This window comes from Pagrus pagrus (genome assembly GCF_965226575.1).
Source record: "Pagrus pagrus genome assembly, chromosome: 5".
In the NCBI taxonomy this organism is placed as follows: domain Eukaryota; kingdom Metazoa; phylum Chordata; class Actinopteri; order Spariformes; family Sparidae; genus Pagrus; species Pagrus pagrus.
This window is the reverse complement of record NC_140189.1, coordinates 19,479,178-19,496,858: the sequence shown is the minus strand read 5'-3', so window position 1 is coordinate 19,496,858 and position 17,681 is coordinate 19,479,178. Positions and strand designations below refer to the sequence as shown.

The window sequence follows — 17,681 nt, the reverse complement described above, 5'->3', positions numbered from 1 at the left end:
AGGAATAACTGATCCGTTGTAATTACACAAAGTTATTGATAAACATAAACTGGTCTCATAAAAAGTAAAATATTATGTGGACAATCAGAGCTTTTGTGAATCAATCAGCACATCTGTGGGTTAAAAAAAACTCATTTTGTGTGTGTGTGTGTGTGGGGGGGGGTGTTCATGTGGCTCAGGTTCTTATGATCAGTGTGCAATGCATTTTCAAAGCACAAGAGGTCAGTACACAACAATGACGTTTCATCACTGATGCCTCCCACCTCCATTTTTTACCTCATGTTTTAGCTCCCAGATAATAAAGACATAAGAATAAGGGAATAAGTCAAACAACACATTTTCATGACGGACCAGGTGCATCAGGTGGTATGAACATAAATTGTTTATACAGTAAGCAGAGTCCAATATGTGAGGTTAACCTTACTGGCAATCACAAAATAAAAGTAATTACACTGGGGTTGGCTTCCAGTCAGGCTAAAACGCACTGAGTCACACTTCTGCTACAGTTTCAATCAAAAGGATTCACCCCTTTGTAAAAAGAAAAACAAAGTATATTGACCATGATTCCATTTATAAAAGCAATAAAAGAAAAACAGAAGGGTGTGTGTACTTTTTATAGGCACTGTCTGAGTGGCACTGGACTATCACCTCTGTGCTTCCTGGTAGTCTCCTCTTCTCTCCCATCATTTCTTCTGCCAGCAAACTCGACACAAACACTAATGTAAAACAACCTTGTGTAAGTTTTTACCTTCAATAAATAGCTTGAGGGTTCAGTGTCTTGTAATAAGGTGCATGGTGTCTCTGTCTCAGCTCATGTAACTTCAGTGAGAGGGTCGGATCACAGCGTCACATACACGTTTACTTCAACATGCAAGTTTTTTAACACATAACATTGTTTTGATGTGATGAGTTCTGTTTGTAGTCAGCATCTACATTACGTCTGGTATTCATGACAGTGGCGTTGCACTCAGAAACAGTGGGGGGTGCCAAATCGCTCAAAATGCCAATTTCTACATAATGTTGCTTTAATTAATTCATGTTGAAAATAGTGTCCGTGCATGAAACAAGTTCTGTGTTTCTGCCTCCTCTGACCGGAGTTTATGTATTTGTTTCACATTGTCACATTTTTCCTTCTGTGATCCACAGTCCTGACATGGCCTCTGTCTCTCTGGTGTCTCTCCCCCGCTCTTACTGGAACAGACGCCCGACAGGACAGAAATAGAGCAGGCAAGCTCTAACATCAGTGCCAGCCGGCTCCCCTCACATTTGAACTCTCAGTCATGTGACACATTTAACAAATTCCTGCAGTGGAAAGGTGAAAACGAGAATAAGAACACAGTAAAGGAGGGCAATAATGAAGGGGGATTACATGTTTGTTACATCACACATTATATTCATAGAAAAACGTATGTGAAGGGTTTAATAGCATTTTTGTTATTGGATTAAGAGACTACATTTACTTTTATGAATAAAACATTTTGCCAATAGAATAAACACATTTATTGTAAATATGAAACAAACACTGGCTACTTTCAAGAACACCAGTACAAAGTGTTGTGCATATTTAAATAGCTTTTACGTATTTTTAAAAAGAGAGAAATATGATTTTCATCAACAAAATAAGGAAGCAAGAATGAAAGCTGCCGCAGACCAAGGTGTGCGTAAAATGACGCGTCCTCCGGGAGTTAGATTTCAGCTCGGACTGAATATTACCTGCTCACATACGTTTTACATAGCCCTCTCTTTACAGTAGGACATACCCCGGCTACATCCAGCCTCTCACGCACAGACACATTCAAGACAAGCTGCGTGAGAGAGCGCCGCAACCGTTGCGTCACAGAGGACACGTAACGGGACGGCCCGGAGTGTGGAGACAGGCATCAGAGCGGCTGAGCGGGGACAGAGCTGAGACAGCAGGACCACTCTCACCGGACACCGACACGTCCTGCACAAGGGGGTAAGCCATTTTACGGAAACGTCTTCATCCAGGTAAAAGGTTCTTCTTCTTCTTCTTCTTCTTCAGAGACAGAAAATGACGATAGAAATACACGGGAGAAGTTTGCTGATGCGTCATTATCACATGTGCCAATGATTTGCAGCGGACAGCAAGACACCCCTTGGGAGACAGTTCAGTGTAGTGCATGAGTGTGTTTGAAATGTGAGTTACATCTATGACGTCTTTGGTTTGTTACAGAGGAGACTTAAGTTTAATCTTCAGTTATATCCTCCGAGGTGCTTCAGTGTGGGGGACAGAGAAGGGCGTGGCTCTGCATATATAGAGGCCCAGTCCCCCCCCAGACCTTCATTCTGACATTAAGTTAAACTGTGCGGGCTATTTTGGGAGAGCTTCACTTCTGTCTTAAACAAACAGTACAGCGTTTAAACCCTGAACTTTACTCTCCTCTCTTTGCCTGTGCAGAAAAGCTGCATGGGTATTAAAGTCAACATCTGTAGTCAGTAAGATAAAGTTAGCAGAGCACTGGTGAGCCTCCGTATGCTTCACTTGTCTGAATGGCTGCGTTATTCTGTAGGTTAAAGCACTGCAGCGTGGAAATTGTGACTGCATAGTTTCCCTGCCACTTGGCTTGATGCATCAGCCTACATGCCTTTTTTAGTCTGATACAAACTCTGTCCTGTTCCTCAGGATTACTGTAGGCGGGGATCAGTTTTCAGCACAGCACACCGAGCAGACCACCTCATTAGGTTTACTCAGGAAATGACTGGTCATGATCATGCATATTGTCTCTGTGGAGGGGAATGACACCTTCACCAGGACAGCGCTACATCAGCGTTTCTCTCCCTCTCTCTTCTAGGCCTGAAACTATCGATTCCTGCACAGTGTCGACACAGACGACCAAATATAGAAATGGTAAGCAGACAGGACCGTTCTCATCTTGTGTTATGTGAGTAAGATGTGGACTATACAGCCTTTCTAGGTGGTTTTGTGCACCATTCATTTAAGGTGTGGACAGAGTGAGGTAAAATTTCTGCCATCAGCCACCATGTGAGTCCTCCCCATTCTAAAGGCAGCAGTGTAGGGTGTCATCGCTACCTGTGGCGTCGCCTGCACGTCTGATAGACGCATCTGACAGCTTCTATCTAAAGACAAATGCTTTGTAGAATTATTTAAAGCTTGTGGCAGACGTCCAACTGCCTATTGTCCGAGCCGTAAGCCATTCTGGTGTCACTTGAGGTAGCACAGCAGAAGAGGAAGGAAACAGTAAAAAAAATTAAGCCCATAAAACATTAGGAGTTAACTACGTTTGTTAAGGGCCTGTTGCTATGGGCTTGTGTTTGTGGCCCTGTTGCCATGTGGGTGAAGCCCTCCAGCTGTCGTGAGGAGTGATGGTCGCTGTGGAGAAGCAGAGGATTGGAGCATGTGCAGGGCGGAGAGCACATTTTGGCTGCCTTCCTCAATGCAGCAGTAATCTCTACAGCAGCAGCTGCAGTTTGAGCTTCACTGTGCAGGCCAAGTTTTCTTCTTTCCCACAGTGAATGAATGTGTAACGTCCCAACTTCATTCAACAATATCCTTATGCAGAGCTTTATGTTTTCTTAACGTGCCGTTGGACTTTGTTCATATGTGCCCTGGTATGACCGACCCCCCACAAAGGGGCTACTCTGTGTGCAACCTGACCCCCTGCTGCTTGTACACACCCACTGTCCCTGCCCCGACACACATGCACCAAACTCACACACAGCAGGTTTCCCTCTGATCGGCTGGGAGTGAGACAGGTGCAAGAAGTCAGCTGCTGTAATGGCGGACTTGGCTTCCCCTTCTGTCCCAGTGTCTAGTCTAAAGTGTGGGTCTAGACAGTGCATTGTTAGTAAGTATACAGTAGAAAGACCCTGAAAAAGAGTATTTTGATCCCTGACCCTTAGTTGGGACTAGTCTGTCTGGGTTCAGGTGAGCAACATCCGCAAAGTCGTAGCAAATGATAAAGGAAAAACACTGAGCACAGTGTGTAGTCTGTGATAAAACAAGACTAGAGCCATGCTATTAGCTCTGTGAGGCTGCACTTAGGCACAGACATGCGTTGAGATAAATGCTAATGCTAACATGCTCACGCTGACAACATCACAACATGCTGATGTTCAGCAGCAGTGGTGGAAAAAGTATCCAGATCCTTTACTTAAGTAAAGGTACTAATACCACTGAAACACAGTGAAAATACTCCGCTACAAGTAAAAGTCCTGCATTCAAAAGGAAGGTGATTTCATCATCATTTATAGCATGTTAACTTTTATTTAATTAGTGTTTACACATGTGTAACATTGTGTTTATGTTTATGAAGGTAAACAAATAAATGGTTTATTTAACAAAACAACATAATTTTGCAACATAACTAAAGATCAGTGGTGTGAGTGTAAGATGTAGTGTGTGCGGAGGATGTTGGATGCTGGAAAACAAACACACGAACGTGCTGATGGAGGGAGAAGTGATGAGTAGAGCGGGGGAAGATGTTCATGAGAGGTGGGGCTTTTAAAGTGAGTGCACCGGGCCCAGGTAGTAGCTCCGCCTTGCGGACAGGCTACCTGCTGCATAATAAACAACAGGATGAGTAAGGAGCAGGTGGCCATCAGTGTAACAGAACAACAAAAGGCTATATGGCAAATGATACATCAGTTACAGGCTTTAGACAACAGCACTCAATGTGAACACAACCACTCACCACTCAGAAGGACTGAAGAATGCAGCCAAACCTAGAGACGGGGTGAGAGAAGAATGACGTTGTACAAAATGTCAATACTCATCTTAGCGTTACTCTTTAGCGTATTAGCATGCTAACATTCTGGCATCATTATTATTTGCTCATGTTGGTGCGAGAGGAAAAGTCAGAGAATCACTGAAGGCAGTGCTCTTTATCCTCTGAGGACCATGACCACTTGTACCGACTTTCATAGCACTTCTTTGTAGATATTAATGTGTTCTTGAATCATCCCAATTAAAAATGTTGCACCTCAAAATTTTTTACTTCCAGGTGTTCAGAGGCACAGTAACAGACGCTCCGGACTTTGATGCCAGCGCTGATGCAGAGGCTCTTTACAATGCCATGAAAGGGATCGGTAAGTGCCTCAATTCTTCATTACCTTTCAAAGATCAGTTTCGGTGACTGAGACGAAGGTTGTTTAAAAATGTTGCTTTTGTGTTCCTCAGGTAGTGATAAAGAGGCCATTTTGGACCTGGTCACCTCAAGAAGCAACGCACAGAGGCAGGAAGTCATTGCAGCGTACAAAAGCAACTTTGGAAAGGTACAATAATACACATCCTCTCATCTCTTTTCCTTTTGCTGATATAGAAACACATTTTTCAGTAACTTACGACACATTTAGATAACCTTATCATGTGTTTGTTGTCTCAACAGGACCTGATAGATGATCTGAAGTATGAGCTGACGGGTAAATTTGAGCGTCTCATCGTCAGCCTGATGAGAACCCCAGCCTACCACGATGCCAAAGAAATCCATGATGCGATCGAAGTAAGACCTCCACCTCTCTGTGATACTCTCATCTAATGAAGCAGAGGCTACTTGATATTAAACTCGCTGCTCTTGTTTCAAGGGAGCTGGAACAAACGAGAGATGCCTTATTGAAGTCATGGCATCGAGAACCAATCAGCAGACGCACGACATGGTTGCAGCATACAAGGATTGTAAGATACGTTAGATAAGATGTCATTAAAACAACATATTATGTGTTTAGCATATCTCAACTGTTTACACTGATGTCTGTGTCTTCAGCGTATGGCAGCGACATAGAGGAGGATATAATCGCAGACACTTCAGGTCACTTTAAGAAGATGCTGATTGTTTTGCTTCAGGTCAGTTCACAGAGGAGCTCATAGTATCATCAGCGAAGTATTCAGCCAATGATTGATCAGCAGCGTACTGTTTTGGTTTGATGGTTCCAGGGGACCAGAGATGAGTCAGGAGTGGTCGATGCCGACCTGGTGGAGCAGGACGCGCAAGTGAGAATTTGAAGATTTTATGAATATGTTTTGTTTTTTTTTTTTACATTTTTTACTTTGTGTGTATCATTTTCTTCACGCTAGTCATACATTTAAATCATTTTCATTTAACATGTAGGTGACAATGTACTGTCACTTTGTACCAAAGATTTTATTTAGAACATTGTTGAAACAATCAAAACACATTAACATCACACAACACATATCAGCAAGACTGAGAGTCGACATCCCTGCCAGTGGCTACACTTGAATACTGGCTCACAACAGCATGCTAACAGGCTCACAATGACGATGCTAACATCTAATGTAACTAAAAACATGAAATCGTCTCATCAAGTTAACCAATTTAGTCTTTTTTTTTGTTTCCTTAATTTACAATGTATGATAATTATTTTGGACGTCTGAAAGGTTTAGTTTTTTCCTACATTTTTTCTCATCCTCTGCTTTCTTACCTCTGTAGGACCTGTATGCAGCTGGAGAAGAGCAGTGGGGGACTGATGAGGCCAAATTCATCATGATCCTGGGAAACCGTAGTGTGACTCACCTTCGCATGGGTGAGAACAGCTCTCAGGGAAATTATCACAACAGTGAGGCATCCAGGCATTCCCACCGTGACCTCCAGTCCCTCAGGAATCAGTAGCACCAGGGAATGATGAGGCGCAGCACAACATCAACCTACCACTGGTCCTTCACTGTCAAATACCAGTAAAACTGCCTGAGGCCTGCTGTTCAGAGCTAACATCCAAATATCACAGAATGAGAGCTTATTTGGAGATGGTAGAGAGAAAGATCACAAAATATTACTTTTAAAAGAAAATGTTATACTGTACCTTATATATATATCTTTGTGGATGCCAGCACTCTACAACCATGCTAGCAGCTAGTGAGGCTGAATGCTAACAGCAGCATGCTACTATGATCACAATGATAATGATACAAATGTTTAGCAGGTAGCATTTACCAGGTTTACCATAATAATAATAATAATAATAATAATAATAGTTAATTTCCTTTATATCGTGCTTTTAATGAAGGACACTTTACATCATTTTAAAAGGAAACCACCACATTAAAACATGTGAAAAATAAACATCATCTTCGTGTTGCTTAGTAGCATGCTAACATTTGCAAATCAGCGTTAAAGCTCAGTTTGCAGGGAATCTCATACATTTTGCAGGTATTTGAAGTCATAAACCATGTCAGGACACCACCAAGGATATCAAAATCCTATGATTCTGACCATGAATATCTGTCGCAAGTTTAATTGCAAGAAGTGAAAAAGTTGTGACTTTAACATTGCTGAACTTACGTTTCCTGCTTCGGTCAATGACCATGAAACACATAACATTATTTAATGTTGTCCTCTTTTGTCTTTAGTTTTTGATGCATACGAGAAGATTGGAGAGGTGTCCATTGAGGACAGCATAAAGAGTGAGCTGTCTGGTGACTTTGAGAGGCTGATGCTGGCTGTTGGTAAGAAACGCACTTAAAGTCCCACAGCGCTTTATGACGACATGGGGAATGTCAAGTTGTCAGTTTAACAAAGGACTCTCTTCTGTCACACAGTCCAGTGCATAAGGAGCGTTCCCATGTTCTACGCCAAGCGTCTTTACAAGTCAATGAAGGTAAACATGCCCAGAATAAAATATCTGTTCAGTCTGGTTCCAAACAGATATGCCGAAGCAACACACATTTTTCCTCTTGGTGGCAGATTTCCATCTAACTTTTAGATTTTTGATCATATTTAAAATGGATTAGGACTACTTTGTGTCCTGACCCTCAACACTTCTCTGTCATTTTCCAGGGTCTCGGTACAGCTGACAACACCCTGATCAGGATCATGATTTCCCGCTCTGAATTAGACATGTTGGACATTCGAGAGTGTTTCCGTTTGAGATATGAGACGTCACTTTATAACATGATTAAGGTTGGTGAAACACTTCAAAAATTTTACTAAATAGCACCAGATTACCGTGCACCTATAACTTGATCCTGTGTGTGTTTAAACCTGTCAGGATGACACATCAGGGGATTACAAGAGGACTCTGCTTAATCTGTGTGGAGGAGATGATGAGTAAGTAACAGTTCGGCTGCAGGCAACGGCAGCAACCAGATGGGGGCGATAAAGCACCACTTTTCAGGGGTTATTACTCCCATCAGAAAACGTTTGACTTAATGTGAGAAATATTTTTTCCTTGCAGTACGTGGTGAAGTTGATATCCAAATATTGTTGAAAGTAAAGCAGCAGTGTTAAGTTTATTTCATCATGTGTTCCCAGATATGTGCCCTTTCTGTACCACTCGAGATTTCGGCTTTCCTGAGTGTGTTGTCTTGTGTCAAACTGATCATTACAGCTTAGCTGGAGAGTTCTTCCCTGAAGCTGCTCAGATAGCCTACAAGATGTGGGAAATAAGTGCCATGACCAAAGTCCAGGTTTGGACCCTGTCTGCTCTAGAAGTGTGTGCATGTTTGTCTTGGCACTGGCATGCATCCTAATTACCTGCTGTCCCTGCGATGACCTGCTTCTAGCAGTGCCACAAACTTGCGCTGATGTCTGCACAGTGAAGGCTTTGTGTAACCGTGGATGCGATCAGTATGCTGTTCACTCACATACAAACAGTTTTTGTTATAATGCACTCTCCAAACCTCTGATTGCCTCGCTTTGTGAATGCCAGAAAGATCTCAGCATTTTGGTCAACAATAGCTCGTCCCACTAACGCTCAATGAAAATGAGTTGTTTTTCAGCCTGCCCACCTTTTCATCGTCGGTGGTGTCATGGCCTCTAACCTCGAGAGGGTACACTCCCTCTCACATGTCATGAGATTATTATCAGAAAATTGAGTATGCTGTTTTCAGAATTATGATCTCATCAGAATAATCTACAAACTTTTTTTTTTCTTGTGCATGTTCAGTGCTTTGAGCTTACACATCGGTTGTATTATAAACTATTTAATTTTATATAATATTATATCGAGTGAAACTGTCTCATATTATGTGTGTGTGTAATTATTGAATCACACTTCTAACTGTGCCCCTCCACGACATCAGCTGAGGCCAACAGTTCGACCTGCAGCCAGTTTTGACCCTGCTGCTGACGCTCAAGCGCTGAGGAAAGCCATGAAGGGATTTGGTATGCGACCCTGAAGGCTAATGCACGTTTATACTGCCACGGTTCTACAAAAACATGTTTTAAGACTGTTACTGCCTGTTGCCGCTCACAGGAACAGATGAAGATGCAATCATTGACATTGTTGCACAGAGAAGCAACGCTCAGCGGCAAGAGATCAGACAGACCTTCAAATCCCTCCTGGGAAGGGTGAGAGGAATTCATTATTGGAAATTAAAGAAAACAAGGACTCATGTTGGAATATATTTCTTTACCTTTCATTTTTTTTAGAACATTGACCGCTGGATATCTTAAACTCAGCAATGTCTTGTAGCGAGTTTATAATGACTCTGTTTAATCTGTCCTCAGGATCTGATGAAGGATCTGAAGTCTGAACTGTCAAAGAACTTGGAGAGGCTGATCATTGGGCTCATGTTGACCCCTGCAGAGTTTGATGCCAAAATGATGAGGAAGGCAATGGAGGTACAATTGTTCTTCTGATGTTTTTTGAGTCATCTGGTCTTTAATATGTCAGAGAAGGGTAAAAAAAAAAAAAAAAACATTCTGAAGGACCAACCGTCACCCTCAAATGTCTTGTTTTGTCCCCAACCCAAACACATTCAGTTTACTGTCATAGAGGAGTAAAGAAACCAGGAAGTTTTGACATTTATAAAGCTGGAATTTTTTTACAGATGCTTTGGGTTTAAGACACAAGACTGACTCCAACCCATACCGTCAGTATTTGAAGTCCTAGGAATGAGACTATAAATCAATTACCTTTCTTCTGGTTCACTTTAAAAGTTACATAGTGTTGCTTTAATTGATTATCTAAATAGTTGGCAATTAAATTAATAATTGACAACTAATCGATTAATAGACGCACCATTACAGCTCTAGATTTAGTGTGTGTAGTAGAGAGAGAAGCTCGTGGGTTGACTTTACCTCTTCATAAATACATTATTCATTTTCCAAGTCTGTGATGGTTGATGTCAAAACCAGAGAGGTATTGTTGGTGCTTGAATGCCATCAAAATACCACAGAATGAATTTGGAAGTGAAATAATATTGTATATTGTATATATATTGTATTTAAAAAGTCATAACACTGGGCTAGGGCTGAGCGATATGGCCTTAAAGTAATGTCGCAATATTTTATATATATACAACAAAATCTCCTCTAAAGCGCTTCATAAATGCTAGGACTGTGTGACAAGATACCAATGTTTTTGACAAAATACCTCAATATTGTACTTGCATTGTATTGTATTCTACAAGATTGTACACATACATCTGGCAGACACTGTCCCAATGAATAGAAGTTACATTGGAAAGACGTAGTATGAGGAGCTTTTGCTAAGTTACTACGTGTATTGTAGAGATGACTGTTAGTACTTTCACAAAATATATACTCAATGTGATTTTGCAAATGCAGATTATAAAAAATAAAACCAAAAAATAGATAAACACTTCCCTAGCTGTATGATTCTCGTTCATCCTGTTTGTCTTATCATGATTAAACTCCTCATCTCATCAGGGTGCTGGGACAGATGAACATGCTCTGATCGAGATCCTGGTCACCAGGAGCAATGAGGAATTACATGCCATGAACGCTGCTTATCAGAGTGGTGAGTGTGGTGATGAAAAAAAAAAAGACTTTAAAATCACTTTGTTGTTCTGGAAACCTTTTACAAGCCAAATATCATGTTCCCACACATGACAGCCTACAAGAAGTCTATGGAGGAAGCCATTCAGTCAGAGACATCAGGCCACTTCTGCCGCATTCTTGTCTCTCTCGTGCAGGTAGAGTTGATCATCATGAGAACTTAGACTGCGTTTATTTTCCACGCCCACTCACTGGTTGCAGTCTGTCTGATGACTGCAGCAGAGTGCAAAATGGTCTATTTCATCAAATGCATGTTTTTCTTTCACAGTCTCTCCCATTACACATCAAAGAATACAAAATATTCCTGCTGAACCACAGATTTCATCATCAATTTACATTTAACCTTGTTTACTCTGCTCAGGGTGCAAGAGAGGAGGGCCCCGCAGATGTGGAAAGAGCTGATGCAGATGCTCAGGTGATTTATTGTATGACTTTAACATTTCCGTGTTGAATTATGAAATGAGAGAAGGGGTTTATGAATGTTTGTTCCTCCTGAACTAACCAGGAACTTGCAGATGCATGTAATGCAGACTCTGATGACATGGAGATGAAGTTCATGAGTATTCTGTGCACCAGGAGCTTCCCTCATCTTAGGAGAGGTAAAGGTCAACACAGAAACATCACAGTGATCAGTGACACAGAAATGTAGAAGTGTGTTTATCTACATCTCAATAATAAAATGGATCCAGCTCGTGATAACTGATCTAACTTCTTGCTGTCCACAGTTTTCCAAGAGTTTGTCAGATGCAGCAACAAGGACATTGAGCAGATCATCAAGAAGGAGATGTCAGGAGATGTGAAAAATGCCTTTTATGCAATCGGTAATAACTGTCTTTGACCTTAAAGGGTAAATCCATCAATTTTCTTTATTAAAGTGTGTTTACAGGTCTTGGGGAGTACTACTGCATATGTGAAAAAAGTAGTGTAAAGTTTTTTTGTGGCTCCAGAGGAAGCTGCTTGTTATCTAATAAAGTGCCTCCAGTGATGTCACCCAGTGACTTTGTTGCATTCTGGGTAATGGAGGCTCCAGGTTTTGCTGGTTGTGCTGTATTGAAACTGTCCATAATGAGTCTAAGAAGCTTTTCAAAACCTGGTGCCTACATTACCCACAATGCAACTTAGCCACTGACTGAACATCACTGGAAGCAATTTATCAGATTACATGCAGTTTCCTCTGGAGCCACAAAAGGCTTTATGCTACTTTTTCACATATGCATTAGTACTCCCCAAGACCTGTGAACACACTTTAATGTGTAAAAGTGGTGGAGTTACCCTTTAGGTATCATAATATCTTACTTTTGAGATTGTCACAATGTACACTGCTGTGAACATCTATCCTGCGTCTCCTCCTCAGCTCTTTCTTTCTCTCTCTTTGCTTTGCAGTTCGCAGTGTAAAGAACCAGCCCTCGTACTTTGCAGACCGCTTGTACAAAGCCATGAAGGTATTTATACACAGTGCTGCAAATATGTTGTTTAATTCTAGCTTCAGGTCTGCAGATGCCACAAAAAGCAAGTGATAAGGTCATATCTGTTGGTGCATGTGATATATTAAGCATGTTTTTTTTTGCTCTCAGACAGTAGCAGCTACTGTCACCGAATCAGAATAAACAAAGTAACTATTGATCTCCTCTGCAGGGCCTCGGCACAGACGACAGAGCGCTGATCCGCATCATGGTGTCCCGTTGCGAGGTCGACCTTTTCAACATTCGTAAAGAGTTCAAGGAAACACAGGATGTATCTCTCCATGAATTCATCCAGGTAGAAACCATGATCGTAAGTCGCAGTATTCGTCTACTAACCCTCCTGTTTGGTGTGTTGTGTTCGCATCTCAACTGTGAGTCTCTGTGGAGTTTTATTTTTATTTTTTTGTCTCATGGCCTTTATCGTGATCTGTGTTTGTGTGTGTTGCACATCCTTCTTCTGCTGCTGCGGTGGGGTGGTGGGGAACGGTAATCTATAGCTTCCTGCGGTGGACTACGGGTCTGTGGCTACTGCACAGCTGTTTAGGAATTTCCCTTAATGCTCAACTTCCTCTGTGTGATTGGCTGCCAGCCGCAGAGACAGGAAGTCTCCCAGAAGCTGTTCTATAATAACTTGCAGATGAAATCACCGTGACATCGATACAGGCGAGCAAGTAGGGTGCCCTGGATTAGCTTTTCCAGAACTGTTATCAGATAATGCACCAGGAAGGACTGTTATGCATTGTTTATTTTGAAGAGAATCTGCATAGATTTTCAGTTTCAGCTGCAAAGAAAGATTTTAATTGAAGCACTTTGTCAAAAAATATTGAGAACTAAAATATTTAGTAAGTAAAGAGCCAAAGTAAAAGTTTCATGAGAAAAGTCATACAAGTCCCCCGCCTGTACAGTAAATAATGATGCTAAATACTTTGCTTTCACTCTGTTAATAACCTCTTGTATCGTTTGTTCTGTTACTAGACAGAGCCAGCATGCCCGTCTCCCTTTGTTTCCAGTCTTTGTGCTAAGCTAAGCTAAGCTAAGCTAAGCTAAGCTAACCGATCGCTGTGTGTAGTTCCATATTTACTGTCCAGGCACGAGAGTGGCATCGATCTTCTCATCTAACTCAAGAAAACAAATCAGTGTAATTCCCAAAATAAGGAACTAGCCCTTTTAAAAGTTGTACTCATATAATTGAGATGATTATAAAGATAGAAATCTGCATGAGTCTCAGCTGATATGAAGGGCATTTCCACTTTTAACTGTTGGCTGAAGTTTTGAGACTTTTGTCCCCATGACACATTCATGGGGACAAAAGGATAATGTCGCTATTATGTGACTGAGAAGCTTTCCAGTTTCAGCAGTGTGATTACCAAACGTCAGCAGACACGGTGTAAACAGTATTTTCCGATAACTCAAGCTCCTTCTGTCTTTGTGTTTTCCATCATTTTTTAGGGTGACACCTCAGGAGACTACCGTAAAACCCTGCTGATGCTCTGCGGAGGGGAAGATGATTAAAACGTCACGTCTGTCCAGCTCCGGTAAAAACCCTGAGAAGAGCCCGATCCCACAGTGAAACTGTGGTGGTTAGCGTCAGTTTCTGTTGTCACTGTCCCTAAACTGCTGCCACTCCTCAGCCAAACCAAGTGACCTATGACCTCCCAGCCGTCCAAGCCAGTTTTTCAGCTCTCACGTCCGATCGTCCTGTCCAGCAGGATGATGTCTTTCTTTCTTTCTTTTTTTTACACAGTCATATGTAACACTAAAGATGTCCATGTAAGTGTGGAAAAATGCTTCACATGTACTTCTGATCGGAAATAAACAATTGTCATAGTGCCTTCAGATTGCAGGCCGTCAAATTATTACTGTGATTTTAAGGTGTCATACATGCCTGAATAAAATGATGGGAAATACAAAGATGTTGTTTTTTTCTGCTTTTTCCAATTTTAGTTGAAAAGATTAAAGAAACAAATTTAAATGTGAATCAGTAGCAGCTATGATGTTAATGTATTGTGTTGCAGAGATATCTACTGAAGTTAGCATGCTAACCAGCTAGCCCCGGCGCGTCCTGGTCCAAAGCTCCTGTGCTAGCAGTGTAAACAGTAACACTCACCTGGTCCCAGTGTGAACCTCTAGCTGCAGAGCTAGCTGAGCTTACTAGCTAAAGGCAGCTACAGTTAGCAGTAGTTAGCATTATGCTGCCTCCTTTTTTCTTGTATGAATCTGACAGGTGGACAAAAGTAAATCATCCTAGCTCACATTCTCTTGCTAAATCTTCCTCTTTTTTTTTTTTTTTTTTTACAGTATGTGTTCTGGGTGGGGTGCCCTGGTTTGTATCTGGCAGGACAGTTCAATGATTAGCTGTGTGTATACTGGAAGCACCGCTGGGCTGAGCAGAATAGGAACTAAAACATTTGACATCAGAAAACTCCCGTTCCAATTCAGTGCCTCTTCTGGCGTACACACTCACACACAAACATACATTATTGTTGTTCATGATGGGGAACTGATGTAGGGCCTATATAAAAACAACTCAGACCTTTAAGCCTAGGAGTATAAATAACAGTATTTATACCCCTACACGTTAAAATAAGCTAAATAAAAAAAGAAAAGATATGTAGTTTACATTTAAGTGCATTAACACTTTACACCTCTTTTCATGTGTCTCAGTTATTGTCTCAGCACTAAGTGCAGAAGAAAAGTCAAAGACAGCTGCCTCTGTTCTTGTCAGCGTCTCAGTTCATTGCGTATGTGTGAGTGCAGCTGTTGTCAGGCCATCTTTGAGTTAAAAGAGGAAAGAAGAAAAAAAAAAAGAGACGTATATGTGGCGAGGAAATCCCCTGCAGTGCGCCAAAATCCAAGGCAACAAATAGAGTGCACAGCAGTCAGTCAGACACACTCGAGTTTTAATGGCACACCCAACTTGAAATTGCTCCATTTGGTGATTATTATGAGAGATTAGGAGGTTACTTCAGCAGAACATTTGTTAATGTGCAGCCAGTGTCATAATATACACTATGTTCTTGAATTTCCCTTTTGACAGCTGGGGGAAGTTTGTGCTGCGGTGGTGTCGTTCAGAACATCTTGCACAGCATAAATTAAACAGATTGTAGTTTACATATTTGAAAGCCGTCACGTCCTCACAGAGTTATGGGTGTTGCTTCAGCCTTTGACTTTTATATAACTACAGTCTCCATGGTTATGCTGGCATCATGACGTGAGCATGCAAACAAGCCACGTACAGTACAGTGCTGTGCTGTATGCACTGTGCTGCACAAAGTTAATGCATATTAGAGGTGTTTTTTTCTTGAATGCTCTCACTGTTTCGTGTGTCATATTTCTGTGTGCATCCTCTATTCATTCACTTTTCTTGACATGTATTATTGTGTGCAGCTTGGTGTTCATGTTGCGAGCCACTGTACAAAAAATAATTGAATGCATTCAGTGTTTTTTGTTGTTTTTTTTTTGCTAACTTGTTGTGTTGCTCTGTAAAAGGCAGGCCACACACTTGGACACACACTAGGTTCGGCCATTTTATTGGGTTGTGGGAATTCCCCAAGTCTCACAGTGAAATTGCTTCCCCCCTATTCACCAGTTTCCTTAAAAAGTGCCTCTCCGACAAGCTGAATGTGTGGGTGAGTTGTTGTTTATTTGTTTTAACGTTTGAGGTGTAGGAACTGAACGTATTAGATTTATTATCATTATTTGTGGCAATGTCTTTTTCTGTTATTCAGGGTGGGTTGAATCATTTGATGTTTTCACTGAAATGAGAGTTGTTGTTCTCTTTTGAGAACATTAAATGGAGGGCAAACATAATGATAACATTGTTTTGAACACAAAAAATTGGCAAGCTCCATAACTGTATAGTATTTTCTGTCTTTGTGGGTAAAGGCTTTTTAATCTTAAGCATATTCCCTAAAAATGTAAATTGCTGGCAAGTGTTTAACAACAACAACAACAGTGTGTAATATGTATTTTTATTTTAAAGCTGATACATATTTCTTTATCTGTAACACAATTGTGTAATTCATTATGACCTTTCAACATATTTATGGGCTTGTTGGGAACAAAATAACAAGATTTTAGAGACACAATTGAAGCACAATAACACTAAATGTCACTTAGAAATAAGATTAAGTCATTATCACTATTATTATTTATACATTATACTGTATACAGTATATTGGTTATCTGTCACACTGGTTTCTTGGTCATAGTTAAAGTCAAGATTTAGGATTTTGAATAAAATGTGACTAGAAGAGTATCTTTTAATCTGCAGGCGAAAATCTCGGCCGATTTGTTTGCATAGCAATAGAGACAGGGATGTCCCTGGATTTAGGCCTCGAAAGGACAGCCACAGTGACTAGTTGGCTAACAAAAGGGCATTTTGTATTAAGCAGCACAGAGCTAATGACTATCAGCTGCTGATTTCTGCTGCAAGGAAATTTGAGACTGGACTGTCCTTGTGTCTCAGCAGGGTGTGGATACCGACTTTACTTGTGACACCATAGGCTTCAGTCTGATGATTACCCCACTCACTCTGCTGTCTTTGTGAAACGAGGAAAATACTTTAAAATATTTGTGTACGTTATGTTAAATGAGGGGGGCCATTTCCTGTTTCCTCAGGGTTTTGTTTTTGTGCTGGAAGTCACCAGTCTGTTTATTGAGATGGAAACGTTGTGCACCTATAAACAAGGACAAGGTGTTTGGTGGCAGGCAGAGGACTGAGGAAAAAACAACATCTGTGCGTGAAGTGTATGTTTGCTTTTTCCTGTAGCCAGCTGAGGACTCTCTGGGGAACACATTCACATATTTCACCACTGTCCTGTACCGGATTTTTAGGAGGAGCTTGTGATTCAATTCAATTCCACTGAATCTAAAGTGGTTAAAGCTGCATTTTTATGTATGAAAATTATTTTTAAATAAGTTTTATTGTTATTACAGCACACACACCCATTACATAGTACGCACATTACACCAACTATACACCAACTATGTATTATTTACACACTAATTCACTTATTCTCCTTCTTTACAGTGTGATTTATATCCATTCATTAGAAGTTAAGTTGAAGAGACAAATGAGTGGTATGAAAAAAACTATGGATGATATTATTACTATTACTATTACTATTACTATTTAAGGAGATGATCATTTTCATGAAAGCTATTACTAAACTAGTTTCTGTATTACAGTAGTTTTAACATTAGCTGTACCTCAGTATTACTGGCATACCATCACCACCATCAGTGTGCTTTTCATGTATTACAGGAAGTAATAATGATGGATATAGAAAAAAACAAACAAAGGCGTGACTCTGATTCGTTTATCTTATCACAAATCACGTCATTTATCGTGTAAAATAATTTGCAAACTGGGTATTTCCTGTGCTAACACGGCGTGTTTCCTGTGAAAGACCTCCAAGGTTGATGAACTGAAATCTAAAATCATTATTTAGGTTGTTTGTCTCAATTGTCTTTGCGGACA

General features: G+C 40.8%; 1 protein-coding gene across 3 annotated transcripts; it reads left to right on the top strand.

Moving 5' to 3' along the window:
- Positions 1–1,769: 1,769 nt before the first annotated feature.
- Positions 1,770–14,110, top strand: anxa6 (annexin A6). Of its 3 annotated transcripts, none has more exons than XM_084352279.1 (25): positions 1,770–1,957; positions 2,814–2,869; positions 4,983–5,067; positions 5,159–5,253; positions 5,367–5,480; positions 5,563–5,653; positions 5,742–5,821; positions 5,912–5,968; positions 6,429–6,522; positions 7,346–7,441; positions 7,535–7,593; positions 7,773–7,895; positions 7,984–8,042; positions 8,323–8,401; positions 9,017–9,098; positions 9,190–9,284; positions 9,444–9,557; positions 10,608–10,698; positions 10,794–10,873; positions 11,098–11,151; positions 11,242–11,335; positions 11,462–11,557; positions 12,120–12,178; positions 12,372–12,494; positions 13,649–14,110. In XM_084352279.1, the coding sequence occupies exons 2-25, from the start codon at positions 2,867–2,869 to the stop codon at positions 13,709–13,711; spliced, it is 1,986 nt and encodes a 661-aa protein (XP_084208405.1). In that variant the 5' UTR covers positions 1,770–1,957; positions 2,814–2,866; the 3' UTR covers positions 13,712–14,110. The 3 variants fall into 3 exon arrangements, with proteins under 3 accessions (XP_084208405.1, XP_084208403.1, XP_084208404.1); XM_084352277.1 differs by having other exon boundaries at positions 12,372–12,509; XM_084352278.1 differs by having other exon boundaries at positions 1,770–1,989; positions 12,372–12,509.
- The last annotated feature ends 3,571 nt before the right edge of the window (positions 14,111–17,681 follow it).